This window comes from Myotis myotis, unplaced genomic scaffold (assembly GCF_014108235.1).
Source record: "Myotis myotis isolate mMyoMyo1 unplaced genomic scaffold, mMyoMyo1.p scaffold_m19_p_3, whole genome shotgun sequence".
Classification (NCBI taxonomy): domain Eukaryota; kingdom Metazoa; phylum Chordata; class Mammalia; order Chiroptera; family Vespertilionidae; genus Myotis; species Myotis myotis.
The window spans coordinates 27,085,870-27,102,882 of record NW_023416335.1 but is presented as its reverse complement, the minus strand read 5'-3'; the positions used below and the strand labels follow the sequence as shown (position 1 = coordinate 27,102,882).

The 17,013-nt window shown below is 47.1% G+C and overlaps 1 protein-coding gene across 11 annotated transcripts in view; it reads left to right on the top strand.

The window, feature by feature from the left end:
* Positions 1–17,013, top strand: part of ATP11A (ATPase phospholipid transporting 11A) — a 145,465-nt gene that overhangs the window by 101,915 nt on the left and 26,537 nt on the right. For 10 of the 11 annotated variants that reach the window (XR_004966395.1, XR_004966396.1, XM_036301759.1 and 7 more), the window contains 7 exons: positions 1,344–1,517; positions 2,755–2,918; positions 4,912–4,983; positions 6,340–6,413; positions 10,760–10,863; positions 13,460–13,641; positions 16,138–16,389. Coding sequence is in view for 9 of the 11 variants with exons in the window: in XM_036301759.1 (XP_036157652.1) it covers positions 1,344–1,517; positions 2,755–2,918; positions 4,912–4,983; positions 6,340–6,413; positions 10,760–10,863; positions 13,460–13,641; positions 16,138–16,389 (1,022 nt within the window). In the remaining 2 variants the exon portion in view is untranslated. The remainder of the gene's footprint in view (positions 1–1,343; positions 1,518–2,754; positions 2,919–4,911; positions 4,984–6,339; positions 6,414–10,759; positions 10,864–13,459; positions 13,642–16,137; positions 16,390–17,013) is intronic. The other variant, XM_036301765.1, reaches the window with a different exon arrangement.

The following is a 17,013-nucleotide window of genomic DNA, read 5'->3' as shown; positions in this document are numbered from 1 at the left end:
TATAGTTATAGTTATGCAAAATTAATTACATTAACTGGTTGAGACATGCTCATCCGTAGCCTAAATGGTGCTCATGCTGTGAACCAAGGTGTAGGGGTAAAGGTGAGGTAACGTGTATTGAGTACCTGCTGCATAGGCATTGCACTGGGCTCGCTTCCATGATTTCCTTCAGTTCTGACACTGAGCCTGTTGTCCTCATTTTAAAGACGAGCAAAGTGGGACCCTGGGGAGTTTCAGTAGCTGGATGTATTGCAGGGTTCAAAACCTCTGCATAGAAATCCTGCTCCACAGTACTGACTTCATGGCCTGGTGCAGGGGGCGTGAGCACTGTGCCACTGAGCGTCTCAATCTGTAAAATGGGCATAAGGAAGGCGCCTGCCTTGCCAGAGTGCAGTGGGGATTAAATGAGGTAACAGAGATGAGGCCCCCATCACAGTGTCTAATGGAACCGCCACGGGCAGGAGTCATTGTCACCCGGGATCGCCTGGATGGGGGGGCGGAGCCCATACTGGGGAGAGGCCTGTCCCCCTGACCTCGCCTTGGTCCTCTGGCCTTCAGTGGGAGCCTTCCTACTGCCCCAGTCTAACCTTTTTGTTGCATGAAAGAGCATTTGATAAACGCTACGTTATTTTTGTTACAGGAAGAAATTTTGAGTAGGTTTTTTTTTTATATAAACAGCTGTTTTCAACTAGTAGCTGAAATCCACTCCCTTGTGCCCCAAAACATTGGTCTGAAAATAGATGGTTAGATGCTAATAGCTGCCTACTGCTTCACCTCCTCAGGGCAAGGATACTTGTTACTAAGAGATGATATTTTGCTTGTTCATGAGTTTGACCTTCAAATCATTCCTCTGGGACACTCCACACCCCTCGTGGAGTACTGTCTCAGTCAGCAGTGTGCAAATTGTCAGTTGGTGGCTCAGTATTAGAATACCTTCGCCTCCCTGGGGTTCATCTCCTTTGCAACAGTAAGTGACGTGCTTTGTACATTCCGGAGAAATTCACGGAGGAAAAATATTTTTCTGTAACAAGATAAACAGAGAGCTGTGTTCAGCGCAAGTTACTCTGCCTCAGAGCAAGGCTGAGAACGACTTTATGACACAGGCGCTCCAGAGAGGGTGGAGAGGCTTGTTGTAGAGGAGGGAACATGGTGGAATACTCATTGTTAGTGTGGATCCTCACTTTGAAAAAAGTCAGGTACCTGGTGAAGGGGCAGGTTTGGGGTAAACCGCGATGTTAGGAATCACAGCTGCCTGGGGTCTGAGGCAGCCTGCCGCTCCTCCTCCCCTTGGAGAGGGGCAGGTGGGTCCTAGCCAGCACCCCAGCCACGCCTCGTGTCCGTAGGTGGAGTACATCTTCACAGACAAGACTGGGACTCTCACCGAGAACAACATGGAGTTCAAGGAGTGCTGCATTGAGGGCCACGTCTACGTGCCGCACGTCATCTGCAACGGGCAGGTTCTCCCCGGCGCCACCGGCATCGACATGATTGACTCCTCCCCGGGGGTCAGTGGGAGGGTAGGTGTTTGACCTTTTGGACCAACACGGTCGCATTGTCTCTGTTCACAAGGTAGCCTGGTATCCCCTCTGGTCTGGGATCCAGGAAGGACATCAATCTTCCAGTGACTTGAGTGAGAAGAATGGTAAGATGCCACCATTTCCCACCAGTTCATCTGGCCAGTCACATCATGTTAGGAACAGCTTTAAAAATGTGGATGAGCAGGAAAACGGTCAGCTGTGAGCAAAGTGACCTGCGTACCACATGTGCTTGTACTATACACATGCTCACACTCATACCCAAACCCACATGCACACACATGTGAGCTCACATGCACATATGTGCACATGGACATGCACACAGAGACCCATGCCCCATGCTCACACATGCATATATGATGTACTTACAGACTGTGCACATGTAGATATACCCCACACACATATCCTCATATGTGTGCACACAGGTAGAGACCACACATACAATGCACTCACACACACAGAGACATGCACTCACATACACCAAATGCGGTGGCTTCAGATCTCAGCATTTCTAGGAGGCAGCCGTGACCCTCAGCTGTGGTCAGCCAGGACACCATTCCAGAATGCTTGGTGACCGCAGAGTCCTGTGTGGTGTCCCCGAGGGCACCAAGGTGGGCTGGGCTGTGACTGCCTGTTGTGACCAAGTGAACCACCCACACACACACTCACATGCTTCAGGTGATTTTACCCAGTCTGAGGGGAGCGGACAGGTGGTCTATGGCCTTCATGAGGTGCTCCACAGGCATTGCACCCTCTGGCCATTTGCTGGACTCCCCTGCCTAGCACATGTGATGCAAGTCTAGCCCTCCTTGGCCCCCCTCAGCCACGGTGATATCCCAGAACCCCTGAGAAAGCTTCCTGGAGTCCCCAGGGAACCCAGGCTCCTGGAGGCCCTGCATGGCAGCCTCCGCTGGCCCAAGGCTCCGCCCAGCCGTGTTCTCCTCTTGTGACCTTGAACCAGTCACCTCCTCTCACTACATTCATTTCCTTTCCGTCTTCATAGCCCATTGGTCTTGATCGTAGCTACTGTGGAAGTGCTCAAGAATGAACAAAAGCCACAGTTATACTCTACCTTCTGACTACCGGAGGCCAAGCTATTACTCCCTAACACTTAAGAGTTGCATGTCCTGCTTTATTGTTTATTGTCTTCTGTTTGGTTTCCTCCTCCTTTAAGCCGATATGCCATAGATGTGTGCGTTTCTGTCCTGCATTTCTATAGGAGCGAGAAGAGCTGTTTTTCCGGGCCCTCTGCCTGTGCCACACCGTCCAGGTGAAGGACGACGATGATGTGGACGGGCCCAGGAAGTCACCAGACTCAGGGAAATCCTGTGTGTACATATCGTCCTCGCCCGACGAGGTGGCCTTAGTGGAGGGTGTCCAGAGGTACGTCTCTGGCTGCACGCGAGTCTGGTCTCAGCTGTGAGGGGTGGGCTGAGCTGGTCCTGGAGTTCTTTTCCACCCCAACAATGTACTCCTCCTGGACTCACACTGGGCCTGCCCTGAGTCAGGCCCCTGTGCCTGGGAGGCTTACTGAGGGGTGAGCTGAGCAGGTACTGCCTTTGTCACCTGCAACGGGCAGGTTCTCCCTGGCGTCTCAGTGTCCCCTTGACCTCCACAACCTCCGTCAGCGTGAGAAGCAGCTTGGTCCCTTCTGCCAGTGTTTGTCACTGTCTTACATGGGTAGTTTTTCCTCCTCACTTCTTCAGTAAGAAGGTTAGAGGCCTTTCCAAATAATCACAAGCTTGTAATGATGCAGAAACCTTAGACACCCTCATGAAAAGTCTTCCTCATCCATCCTAAAGAATTGATGTCAAGCAACTTTTTTCCAAAGTCACACAACATGAAGAGGGATTAAGCTGGGGTGCCGGGGTTTTCTTTACCGTTAGCTTCCCTATCTTTGTATCCTATCATATTAAGTCTGTGTGCTTCTTGCACCCTCCATCAGTATCTTTTTATTGGGAGTGTTTGCTGCCTCATGACATACAGCATTTAAGCAAACACTTGGAAAAGCACTTTAAATATTCCAGATATGTGGCATAATTTCAAGTCAAGGAAAATGTTCTTGTAATGATCACAGCTTACAATTCAAATTTAACACAAATGGTACTAATTTTCCCGCTTTGCTGCCATTGATAAGTGGGTGTTGAACACCTCTCCTCTAATTAGAAGAGTGTTTTTATGGTTGACTAAACTAATGTATGTTTCCCATGCAGTTTGAATAGTGACATAAGTATGTAAATCATGTCAGTTATTAAGTGCATAAATCCACACATACATATAGGAGACTTCTCAAAGCCAGATCTCTCTCTTCTTGGAAAATGTGTGTTCAGAAATTAAGCCACATTCAGTCATTGATATCAGAAGTGAGGACAGGCTGCTCCTGCCTGTCATTCTAGACCAGGGGTGGGCAAACTTTTTGACTCGAGGGCCACAATGGGTTCTTAAACTGGACCGGAGGGCCGGAACAAAAGCATGGATGGAGTGTTTGTGTGAACTAATATAAATTCAAAGTAAACATCATTACATAAAAGGGTACGGTCTTTTTTTTTTTTAGTTTTATTCATTTCAAACGGGCCGGATTCGGCCCGCAGGCTGTAGTTTGCCCACGGCTGTTCTAGACTCACCTTCAAAGAAGCCTTTCCTTCAGCTGCCCCCCAACCCCCCAGCTCCTGCCGGGATGGGGCACCGAGGTCCCATGGTGCCTTCCTACCATTATGGCGCCATGCTATGTCATTAGGTTGATACCTTTCACCTCCCACGCTGTCAGGTCCTGGAATCCAGAAGCCACGTCCTCTTTCTGCCCCCACTCCCGGCATGTGCCTAACAGCCCATGGCTCCACGTGTGTGTGGTGGAGGAGGAGGGTGTTAGAGTAAGGGCTCTGCAGACGTTGTTGCCTGGCAGCCTGCTCTAGAGCTAGTGTCCTCATCAGTGAAGTGAGAGCTGGTCTGGACAATGACAGTCTCTCAGGGTCCTTCTGATTCTGACATGTAACCTCTACAGAACAACCCCACTGATCAGTGAGTAAAACTGGGTCAGTATAGCCAGGGACTAGTCCACACCCCTGCTGTCTTTCTGAAACCTGTTAATACCTACCAGTAAGAATGGTAGGTTCTCCACCCCTGCCTTGGGGCCTCACCACTGCGGTGCTTAGGAGGGTAAGTCAGAAATTCATTTGGTCCTTGGAGAATTTTTGTGAGATGGTAAGTTCAGTATTATAATTTCCTAAGTTTATAATTCAGTTTACTTCCTCTGTTTTACCAGGAGTATTTCTTTTTCGAAAAGAAAGCTTTACCAGAATGTAAAACAGAAATATTTTATTGAAAGAGGAATATCAAAATTTCAAATTAACCACTGCGTTTGCCTTCTCCTCTACAGACTTGGTTTTACGTACCTACGGCTAAAGGATAACCACATGGAGATATTAAATAGGGATAATTACATTGAAAGGTAAGAATATTGTACATTATATTGTGATGTAATACAGAATTGTTTTACAGGGCACTAGGCGTGAGTAAATTAAATGTTTGACCAAATACAGCAGGCTAATTTTTAAGCTGATAATGTTGTATGGCTGGAGAATGAGGTTATGGATAACCTTGGCAGAAAAAAGGTTCCCCACCCCTGCCTTGGGGCTTCAGAGGGGAGCTCGTTCACAGGATGATAGGAAGAGCAGATATTCAGTAACTAGATGTTTACCTTGCCATAGAGATAGATAAAAAATGTTATTTCTGGTGATAGCTCTTAGTTTTTAAAATCCTTGTTTTGTTTTCATTGATTTAGAGGGGCGGGGGGATCAGTGTGTGAGAAAAACATCGATTGGTTGCCTCCTGTCTGCACCTGTATATGCCCTGACTCAAATTCAAACCCACAGCCTTTTGGTGTATGGTACAACACTCCAACCGACTGAGCCACCTGGTCAGGGATGGTGATCGTTCTTATTATGGGCAAGGCCCCTAATTTAAATTATTTAAGGGAGAGGTACAAGTTTCTCATGAGCCTGCAAGGTCTCGATTGTCTTCAGCTCAAAGTAATCCACCCACCTGCCAAAGTGGCACCTCTTGGGGAGGCCAGTTCTGAACCCCTTCTTTAGTTTGTGAGCGGGGATTGACATCACAGAAGTTTCACAGTCACTTCTGAGCCACTGGCTGGAGTCTCTCTAGACCCTAAGGAGTTTTCAGAGGTAATGTCAGCGGTGGCTCAGCTGTTTACAAAGTTTCAAACTCCAGACAGAAATCATGAGTCTTCTGATGACTTTTATGAATTTAAAGGACACTGGTTTATTTTCAGGGATCAAAAGCTCTAATACAACCTGTGGATCTGTGTGCAACAGAATTTAGGAAGGTGAATCAGCACATAAGATAGATCGTTTTTTTGATGCACAAACTCCATGAGCACTTGTAATGCAGGCTGGGGGTGGGAGGCGGATATCCAAGACCAGGATCCTAGTGGTGAGATGAGAGCCCGGCCTCAGCCGCCCTCTGTCCCCGATGAACACTGGTGGCAGCAGCGTGGAGCAGATCACCAGTCACATGAATCCAGACATTCCCCTGTGTCTGGAGGAAACTGCCCTACCTCCAGATTCTCCCTCCCCCCCTCCCCCCCAACCCCAGAGAGCTGCTATCAGCGGTGCCCTCCAGGCAGAGGTGGGGTGGGGCATGGATGGAGGTGACCTTTTCAAAGCCCTGGGCGTGGTGGGGAGGGACTGCTCCAGACATTCCTCTGTGGAAAGGCTGATAAATACCCAGATTTTATGACATACAGAGCCAGATGGGTACTAAAGACAAATTTTCATCTATTTTTCAGGTTTGAATTGCTGGAAATTTTGAGTTTTGACTCAGTAAGAAGGAGAATGAGTGTAATTGTAAAATCTGATACAGGTAGAAATTTATTTTTCTTTGTTGTCTTAAATTATACATTGTGCTTGTGTTTTATTCTGATGCTCACATTCTTCAGGAGCTTTAAAGATTTAACTGTTTTCTTTTTTAAAAAAACAGCACATAGATGAAACAACTATAGGTCACACAGCTCCACACACCCCCTGCAGGTCACACAACCCCTCACACCCACTGCAGGTGACATCACTCCTCAGCTCCTGGTGCTCCTGTTTCTCTCCCAGGCACCTTGGGCTGACGACAAGGCCTGCAGAGCCTATCTCCCCAGTGTCTCTTCCTCCCCCTTCCTTTCAGTCCTCTCACACAGCTCCTGCTTCCCAAGGTCTCCATCTGCAGTCTCTGCCTTTCTATCATCCTGCCACCATGTCGGTCTTAAGGCCCTCGAACGCTCGCTGTCCTGGCGGGGCCTGGTGGTTCCTGTTCGGTTTCAGGCCGCCACACCTTCCCAGGGTTTCTTCATGGGAGCCCTGAGCTGCCTTCCTAGCAACCTCAGAATGTGCGCAGCATGGACTGTTTCAGCGGGAGGCCCTCCACCTGGTGGGGAGTTTTCTACCTGAAGTTCTCTACCTGGCGGGGACTTTTACACTTAGAAGCCCTCTTGCTCGTTTGTACTGTTCCAAGGACAGCTCAACAGCCACCTGGTAGGAGCTGCTTGTCTTCTGACCTGGCTAGACTGCAAGCATCCTAAATGCAGAACCGATGCTTTTCTCAGCAGTATATCCACCACAGCACTACCAGTGACTGCTCAATACATACTAAGTTCAATTTACGAATGCACCTTCAAAATGCATTTTATCAAGAGATGTGGGATCTTGTTCTATTTGGTTTCTTAAAACTAGGTAATACCAGGCTATGTTTATCTCTTTGGAAAGTTGCCTGGTGAGCAACCAAATGCAGCCACTACCCTACAACTAAACAGACTCAGCCTAAAATAGTGACCTGAGGGCATGCTGGGGAATTTTATGTCAGTGCTTATCTAACACTCATGTGGAGAGAATTTAATTTCAATGGGGAGTAAATAAACAAAGTACCTTTCATTAAACAGAGCCATTCTGACTATCTTCTGATAGAACCAGCAATACCTTGTTTTCTCCTCTAAGAACATGGGGGTTGCCGAAGGCCTGTCTGCCCTGTGCGATATTTTTTACAGAGTGGAGCTCCATGTACTGGATGCTGAGCCTAGTGGCAGTGCCCCAGCTGTCCTGGGAGCTGGGCTGGCTGTCGTAGAGCTGGATCTCTCTCTCTTTTTTTAAAATATATTTTTATTGCTTTCAGAGAGGAAGAGGGAGAGAGAGAGAGAAACATCAATGATGAGAATCATTGACCAGATGCCTCCTGCACGCTTCCTGCTAGGAATCAAGCCTGCAACCCGGGCATGTGCAACTGGGAATCTAACCATGACCTCCTAGTTCATAGGTCGATGCTCAACCATGGAGCTGTGCCAGTCGGGCCAAAGCTCTTATCCACATGCTTCCCTCCCCTCTGAACCAGCTTATCCTACGTGGATAAGAGTGGGCTCTACCAGGGAGACTTGCCTTAAATATCATGGGACATAAAATAGTTTATAGTGTGAACACTGCCCATACACATGGAAACAGATTTTACCAGTGGGATCAGCAGGACATGGGAAGCGGACAGATCATGATGTTTGAAACAATTCAGGTCAATGTGCTAACGCTTGCCCAAGTGCACACGGTTATTTCACTGTGCACAAATGAAGGACTCTCCTGCGACTTGAAGCCATTCAGATTTTTCCAAAAGAAAGGCATTTCATTGTGGAAATCTTTGTCTTGATATTTTCCCCCTTACAAATGTGAAGTCTAGGAGCTGAATCATGCAGCAGCCCTGAGCCTGCAGTAATGATCACAGTTTCAGGAAGCAATGCATCCGTTACCCACAAACCGTCTCCTGCCCCACCTATGCATTCTCCCGAACTGCATGGTCACAGTGCTGGTACCCACGGGATGTACCGCGGAATCTTCCTTAACAACTTCCACTTACCATCAAAAAGGGCATCACGAGAGCTTGAAAGGGAGCGGGGTCACATTAAGAATTTATGCCAAGACATCCACGTCATTAGAATAGCTCTTCCACGGGATATCTACATATTTCCGAAGGCGTCTTTGAGGAACTGTGGGCTTAGAGGGGAGACGGTCATGCCATCTGACCTGGCCACTGCATCAATTCATTGTAAGAGAAGTTTGAATATTTAATTCAACAAGTTGTTCTCTAATTAGTAACACCTCCCCGGAGATGACACTGATTGCACTGGTTTTACAGCTTAATGGACCCTTGACTCCATTTGGGGAGACTGGAGACTATAGGCCATGACAGCCAGTTAACAACTTGAATTTCTTGCTGAGAGCTCTCCGCTGAGAAGTGTGCTACAGCCCTCAGAGCTGAGCTCGGTCCCACAGCGTGCTCTTCTGTCGCTTAGCATCAGGTCCCCTGTGGGCTGCTGCAGGTCAGGGTCACCTCACCTGTGTGCTGAAGAGCTTATTTATCGCCTGTGTGTGCGCCGCTCTGCATTAGTAGCTGCCTGCTTGCTTACAAACTTGGAAAAGAAGGTCTAAAGCTGGTGCCAAATAGGGTCTGCTCTTGTCGTTGAAGATTATATTGTGCTTTATATTGTGGGTATTTTTTAATCCGAGTCTCTCCTCACCCATATCTTAAGACTGAACTTGTTCCATGTCTCAAGTGGGCATTGAGGACTCAACAAGTTGAGACAGTAAAGAATTTAAGCCTTTTACAAGCCATTACTATGAATCACCATGGTTTTCCTAGAAAAAGAAATGTATTATTGTTTAAGGAGGTATCTTTATGTCATCTGGACTACAGTTCTTGCTCCAAGCTGTATCTGATGACATAGGAACACTGGCTAGAAATTGTCTGGCAGACGGGAATGAATTCTGGCATCAGGTGGTTGGTATGTGACTAAGAATCCCAGGTCACAGACCTGGGCAGTCGCATGGGCGTCTTCTAGGGATGGGACTTCCTGCTCTGGTGGATTCCTGCTCCGAGTGGCTGGCCATGCTCCCAGGTCTGTCCCAGCCTCTGCTCAGCCACAGCTCAGGTCATGTGCTGGCAACACAGACATCACCAGACACCATCCTTTCTGGCCAAAGGTTGACGTTACCCTTGGCTTAATTTCATGACTTGTGTGAGCATAAATTGTGCTGTATTTTTAATGTTTTCACTGTGTGTATCCCAGAAGTTAGTTCTTTCTGGGACCAAGGAAATAAGGCAAGGTGCACTAGGCACACTGTAGCTGAGTACATGAATGGGCCCGGCTGGGTTCCCCGTGTGCACCCGCTGGTATGGTCCCCCTAGCCCCTGCACACAGCCCCTCCCTGACCGCCCCACTTGGGGCATTGCTGTGGTGGGACCATTGCCGGCTTCTCCTGGCGCCTCTGGATTGGGTTTCCCAGATGTACTTCTGAGGGCCGTCGGCATCTAGGGTTCCTAGGGATCAACCCCGGGCCAGGGAGCTCAGCATTCGAACTTTCTGTCTGAAGAAAAATAAGAAGACAGCAGTTCTCAAGCCCTGCAGCCTGTGACGGGCCGCTCCAGCTTTTCCCTCCATGAGCTGAGTATCAGCAAAGCCCACCTGGCAAAGGGCCCCGTGGCTTTGCAGGCCAGGAGCCTCCACGTCCAAGGGGCCTGTCTTTCAGGGCTGGTGCCTCTGTCTCTGTTACCTCCTTTTGTCATAGGCTAGAGAGTCCCCCTACTTATCTGGAAGAGAAAATGGTTTTATCTTGAGGGATGAGGAGCGTGCATCTACAGGACAAATATGTGCATAGTAATTGGGACATTACTTGGAAGGTGGGGCCACAATGATAAAACAGACTGTCTTGTAACTCTGGTTGATGGTGACTCAGATGCTGTATTCTACGTCAGAGTGCGTTGCGTTCTACTGGGTTTTGACGTTTACCTCCTAGTATTTCACAGATTGTTATCCCCACTTCTGGGTCAGCCACACCCTTCGTTTCCTTACCCCCTCCTGGTCCCAGGGTCATTTCGTTGCTCGCTCACATCCTAACCCGAGAGAAGGCAGAGTGACAGGAGGCAGGGCACCCCGGAGCCACTTGTTTGTGGCTTTCCTAGGAGGTTTCTAGGGTCATAAGGATAAAATGAGGCTTTGGGGTGACCTGTAGATTTAATTTTTTCCTGACTTGACATGTTAGCTCATCTATTAAAATCTCCTTTACAGCAGTCTCAGCAGTGGTATCCCTGTTTTTGTTTCTTAGTAGCATAATATGAAAACTAATTTAGTCTTCCCCAAATTGTGATTAAATCAAACATCTTTTTTTTTTTTCCTTCTCATTTTCTAGGAGAAATTTTTCTCTTTTGCAAAGGAGCAGATTCTTCAATATTTCCCCGAGTAATAGAAGGCAAAGTGGACCAGATCCGAGCCCGAGTGGAGCGGAATGCTGTGGTGAGATGGAGGCTCCGGGGCACGGGTCCCATGGTTCTCCCGGGTCAGGAAGGAAAGACTCCCACTGAGGATGCCACCTGGCTTTAAGAGACACCTTAAAGTCCGAATGGACCACGTGTGCACAACCTGGAAAATCCCTGTTGATTTTCACATGAGTAGTGTTCCAACCTGGGTACCACCCCCAGCAGGTGGACTCAGGAGCCTGTTCATGTTTTGTTTCCTTTTATTTTGAGGTGGGGGCTGGATTAGTTGGTAGGTGATTGTGGGGTCCACATTATAAGCACATTTGTGGTGATTATATTGGAGAAAGATCTTTATGCTGAATTATTTCTAATGATTCCTTTTCAAAAATCAGTCGGCTCTTAGGCTTTCCGTGTGTCTTCACCTGTTTGGTCTTCTTCCCACCTCTCATTCTGAAGCATAGTCTGCCCTATAAATTCAATATTGTTCAGTTTGTCGGCAAATCTGAGGTTTCGAGCTCCCCCTAACCCTCCACCTCCTACCCCAGGCTCTAGTTCCCTCTCCAAGGTCTGCTGTGGGTGTGGGACAAGCTGTGCATCTCTGACACAGGGCCACCCTCCTCCCCTCCACATCAGACTGTCAGCCAGTGATGGGTGGCTCTTCATAGACACATTCCTCCTGCTTGACTCTAAATATTATGGCATTAGATGTGTATATTGTCCGAGAAGCATGCTTCTTCCGCTGAGACCACGCGTGCTGGCAGCAGCTGCTGCAGTGGTGAACTCTGTTCAGTGTGGCTGCCATGTGCAAACCCTTTGGCTTCCACTTCGTATTAAAGCGCCGAGTAACACCTACTGGTCCCACAAAGCAGCTGCCGCAGAACCAGCAGGAATCAGTGAATGAGCTGCAGGTTTAAGATTATAGAACCTTTTGTGTATGGGATCGTGAAAATGACAATGGCACAAATTTCTGCTGCCCACCGAGGTGAGGAGCCTCTTGGAATAGAAGATGAGGGACTTCTCTTAAGCACTTAAGTGTACACGTGCTGAATGTAGTCCACTTACAGACGACGAGTTTTAATACAGGGTGTGCAAGGTGACCCCTGAGGGGCAGCCCCATCTGCCAGTCCCTTCAAAACCATATCTGAAATGACAGCGAGGCCTTTTCCCACTGTGGCTGGATGGCTGTGTGACACCGGCCACACTGATAACCACACAAGTCAGTGGGATAGGCTCTGGACAGGGGATACTTGTTGCTGAACCCTGGGGTCTCTGCCCAGGACGGGGAGAGGGTGTTCTCTCCCCCCGGGTTCTCCCGTGCACCCCTCCCACTCCTTCAGACACACGTCATATCTGAATGAAAGGAAGTTCATGGAGCCAAAATGGAATTCCGTGTGTTCTATCCAAACAGCGCTGCCTGGGCATCAGGAAAACCCAGACTTTAAAACTCAGGGTTCTTGCCGAAACCGGTTTGGCTCAGTGGATGGAGTGTCGGCTTGCGGACTGAGAGGTCCCAGGTTCGATTCCGGTCAAGGGCATGTACCTGGGTTGCGGGCACATCCCCAGTGGGAGATGTGCAGGAGGCAGCTGATCGATGTTTCTCTCTCATCCATGTTTCTAACTCTCTATCTCTCTCCCTTCCTCTCTGTAAAAAATCAATAAAATATATTTAAAAAAAAAAAAACAAAACTCAGGGTTCCCACAGAGTACTATTATGGCATTATGTCTCCTGCTCTAGGGGCTCCTGCAGAAAAGGGTATAAGACTTCCCCCTCCCTGGCCCATTTCTTAACCAGGTGGTCCCTTTCTCTTATAACTGGTTTTAAACTTTTCTCTCTACTCTTTAACAACTTGGCTTTCTGACACTGTGTACCCACAGTGCATAGGGGAACATGCTCACTTCTTTCAGATTATGCCACGAGCCTTCTCTCAGCTCCTGGAAATCTGCTAATGTTCTCTCTGAGGGGCAGAAGACCATCTCCCTGTAGCCATCCTGCCGGGCAGAGAGGAAGGGACAGGCACATTCTTGCTGTGAAAGCCCCACGCTAACACATTGAAGGGATCCATTGTTCTGCATGTGCCTCGCTGGCTGGGGTGGTGCGTTCATTCTCTGTGTGTGATGACGTCCAGAATTATGATCACAGCAGAGAGTTTGTTATTCCTAGATTTTTATTTCACTCTCCTGTGGACCCCAGTGGGTTTGATACATAGCCTAGCCGCTTCCTTCAGCAAGTGCTGCATAAGATCAAATGGAATCACAAACTCCCGTGTAAAAAATGTTTACTTTAGAAATATTATTTGGTATTCACCATAGAATTGCAAATTACTACCCTAAAAAAAATTTAACTCTTCATTTTTCAAAATAAAAGAACGAAGTCTTATCTTTGGATGGCCCTGATTTTATTATTTATTCCCATGCTTACTAGTTTGACTTTTTTCTGTAATCTGTAATGATTATATTTGATGTAAACATGAATAATGCAGTTGTAAATGGTCAACCCATTTTAGGGTTGGTTGGCTTAGAATTCTTTGGTTAGTAATTTGAATTAGAGAAAGGAAACATCAAGAAAGCTATTTAAAAATGATATTTTGGCACAGTGACCCTGGAATTCACATGAAATGCATTGTCTCCCATAGGAGGGGCTCCGGACTTTGTGCATTGCCTACAAAAGGCTCAGCCCAGAAGAATATGAAGGCATTTATAAATTGTTACAGGCTTGCAAGATGGCCCTTCAAGATCGAGAAAAGAAATTAGCAGAAGTCTATGAGCAGATAGAGAAAGATCTTATTCTGCTTGGTGCTACCGCCGTTGAGGATCAGTAAGTAAACAGTATGCCTTGTCTCCAGAAATAAAGCTTGATGCCTCACGGGTGCTTCAGAGGAAAGTGTCAGCCACACGGAAGGCCCGTGTTCACAGGTCGGAAGAGACAGACTGTCTGACTGCATGCCGGGGCAGGGTGGGGGTCGGGGGGGGGGGGGCAGATGTAGGGCGACGCTATCACAGGAAACTCACGACTGGGTGATGTTTCACTTTCCAGGAATAAGATTCCTGAATTCACACTTTTGCAGAAGAAACCAGAATTAGTCAGCATTTTTGAATTATGTTATGTATAGTCAAGATACCTTACAGGGTTAATTTTTAAAATTATTCTTTAGAATGGAATCAATAACTAATATGTGTCTAAATTTGTTACTAGTTCTTTCTAAATGCAGGTGTAAAAATGTAGGTCTTAACATGCTCAATGTAATCAAGGGGAATATTGCAAATAATATAAGAAGAACTGGTAAAATTACTGACTACAGGTTTTCAAATGCTTCTAAAGAAAGAGCCTCCAATCTGTGACAAGTCTGAAACAAGAGCTTAAAGTTACTTAAGGCTTAATGCACTAAGAAATGGCCATGGGCCCGCCGAGAACAGAGTAAAGAAATGGAAAAGAAAAAATTATTTCCAATTTAAAAGAATAAAATAGAAGCTTCAATACATTTACTGAGATTTTATTTCCTATAAAGGTTGAAAGTCTTTAATATTTATATATTGGTCCAAAATTTAAATCCTTAACCCGAAACCTACAGTTTTTCCATGTTTTTAACAAGCATTTACTGCGATCTCAATCTCAATAGCATGAGGTTGGACAATACAGGAAGTTTTGAGTTTGTTTGGATTTGTTTTTTGTTTGTTAAATTAGTCTTTATTGTTGAAAGCAATACAGATGTACCCTTTTTCCTTCCATTGACCCCTCCCCTGCCGCCCCAACTCCAGGCCTTCACCACACTATTGTCCATGTCCATGGGTTATGCATCTATGCATAGTTCTTTGGTTAATCTCTTCCCACCCACCCACCCCCTACCTTCCCTCTGAGACTGATCTGTTTGTTCCATGTTTGCTTGGGTTTTTTTGTGTGTTTGTTTGTTTTTGTTTCTTTAGTCCCTTTCCTCATTCAGTCCAGAGTATAACAGGTATGGACACAAGTATAAACATGAGAAAGCATAACATGCACAGGACAGGTTTACAGCGTGGAACGGTAGTCATAGAACGGAGCTGTGCATCCGGCAGGAGAGAGAGACTCCGTAGGGTGGTTATGCCTGGCGGGGGTGGGCCTGGGCCTGGAAGGAAGTGGTGGGAAAGTGGAAGGCTCTTACGGATGGAGGAACCAAGCAAGCAGAGCCGATGTGCAGGGGCCCCTCAAGAAGGTTGTGGAGCAGACTGAGTCAGTGGGGAGTTGAGACATCAAAATATTGATAATAGATACTGGCGTGGGTGGGCACATATAGGGGCAGTGGCTTTGAAGTGATGATATTTGTGTACATCCTTAAAATCTCTGGCCAGCCTCTTTGCAGACCACCCTCAGCCTCAGTTTCCTTAAAAAAAAAAAAGGTGAAATTAGAGATTTTTTCTCTCTCTAAAATACTTATGATTATGTGGTCAACCTTAGAGGATGATTCCAACATCTAACCAAATCTTTCCAGTCAGAACCTGAATCCATTTCTTCTCTGCAGTGCGTGGCAGAGAGACACAACGTTACTCCACACGCCTATCAAAACCTAAGACCCTAAAACCGAGAAAAGTGCTAGGCCCCCCAAAGGAGGCAAGCATGGTTTTGATCTTCCATGGATAGCGAGACGGTCTGACCAATGTCAAGAGAGCCGTTCACCCTCAGACACGTTTTGTAACCTCTGCAAGCTTTGGGTCTTCCACGCGTAAAATGGGGTGGTGGTCAAGTCCTCAGCCCTTGCGTTGGTTATCAAAGTGAATGTCACACGAGAAGGGGAGCTTGCGATGCCTGCTAGCCGTAGAGTCTCTGCTGACGTTGTCAGTGTGTTACTGCTTTACAGCAACCCGGGCTCCAGTTTGGTCAGAGGCAAAATTTGAACAGTTTTTGCCAAAAGAAAAGGTAATGAATAGTACTGACCATCTCTTTTCCAGATCTCATTTTTCCCCGGGTTAGACTTTTTGTTGTTGATGGCTCTGTGATCTTTCTTACAGTTGCCTAAAGCCTCTCCGGGGAGTGAGTCCCAGCTAGACCGAAACTGTCATGCTGGTGTATGGCCGTGCAAGACAGCCCTTACTTCTAGATATTTTGCCTGTGTTATCTACTAGGTATTAGAACGTGTTTAGTTGGGGGGAGGGGTAAAAAATAAATCCACTTTAAAGACAGGTTCGGACACTTTACCGTAAGACATGAGTCAGCGCGATGGTGCGTTTTAATTCTGAAGGCCTATTAAAATATTTTAATAGGTCACAAGTTTCTGAAATGGTTTCTTTTGATTTGCCTTTGTCAGCCCTGGCGTTTGTTGTTTCGTTTTTGGGTTCTTAGGCTCCAGGAGAAAGCTGCCGACACCATAGAAGCTCTGCAGAAGGCCGGCATCAAAGTCTGGGTGCTCACCGGGGACAAGATGGAGACGGCGGCAGCCACCTGCTACGCCTGCAAACTTTTCAGGAGGAACACACAGCTGCTTGAGCTAACCACTAAGAAAATCGAGGAGCAGAGTTTACATGATGTCCTGTTTGAGCTGAGTAAAACTGTCCTGCGCTGCAACGGCAGCTTAACCAGGGACAACCTCTCAGGGTAGGTGACCTCCGTTTGCAAGGAGAGAGCCTCAACACCCTTGCTGGGAATGTGGTTCTGCCCTCCCGTCAGCAACAGCATCAGCGTGGTTAGAGGGACCACCTGAAACATGAGCAGAGCTATTTCTTTTTAGCAACTGTAACGTGTCTTTTTACATAGAGGGTGTGCATAAGAGAGGTATGTGTGTGTGTGTGTGTGTGTACTTTCACACTGCTGGTTAAAGGATACAAAATACTTGATTGATTGATTTATAAAATACCTTGAATGGGATCATTTTCATGTGTCTTTTTTTAAAAAAATATGTTTTTATTGATTTCAGAGAGAGGAAGGGAGAGGGAGAGAGCAAGAGAAACATCAATGGTGAGAGACAATCATTGATCGGCTGCCTCCTGCATGCCTCCTACTTGGGATGGAGCCTGAAACCCGGGCATGTGCCCTGACTGGGAATCTAACCATGACCTCCTAGTTCATGGGTTGACACTCAACGACTGAGCCACACTGGCCGCATTCTCGTCTGTTTCTAAAACACTTGGGGTGGCGGTGGGGCGGGGGGGGGCGGGGGGGACAGATGGTACTTTGGATTCCTCAGGGCATCTGCCAGACCAGGGAAAGAAATATTAATAA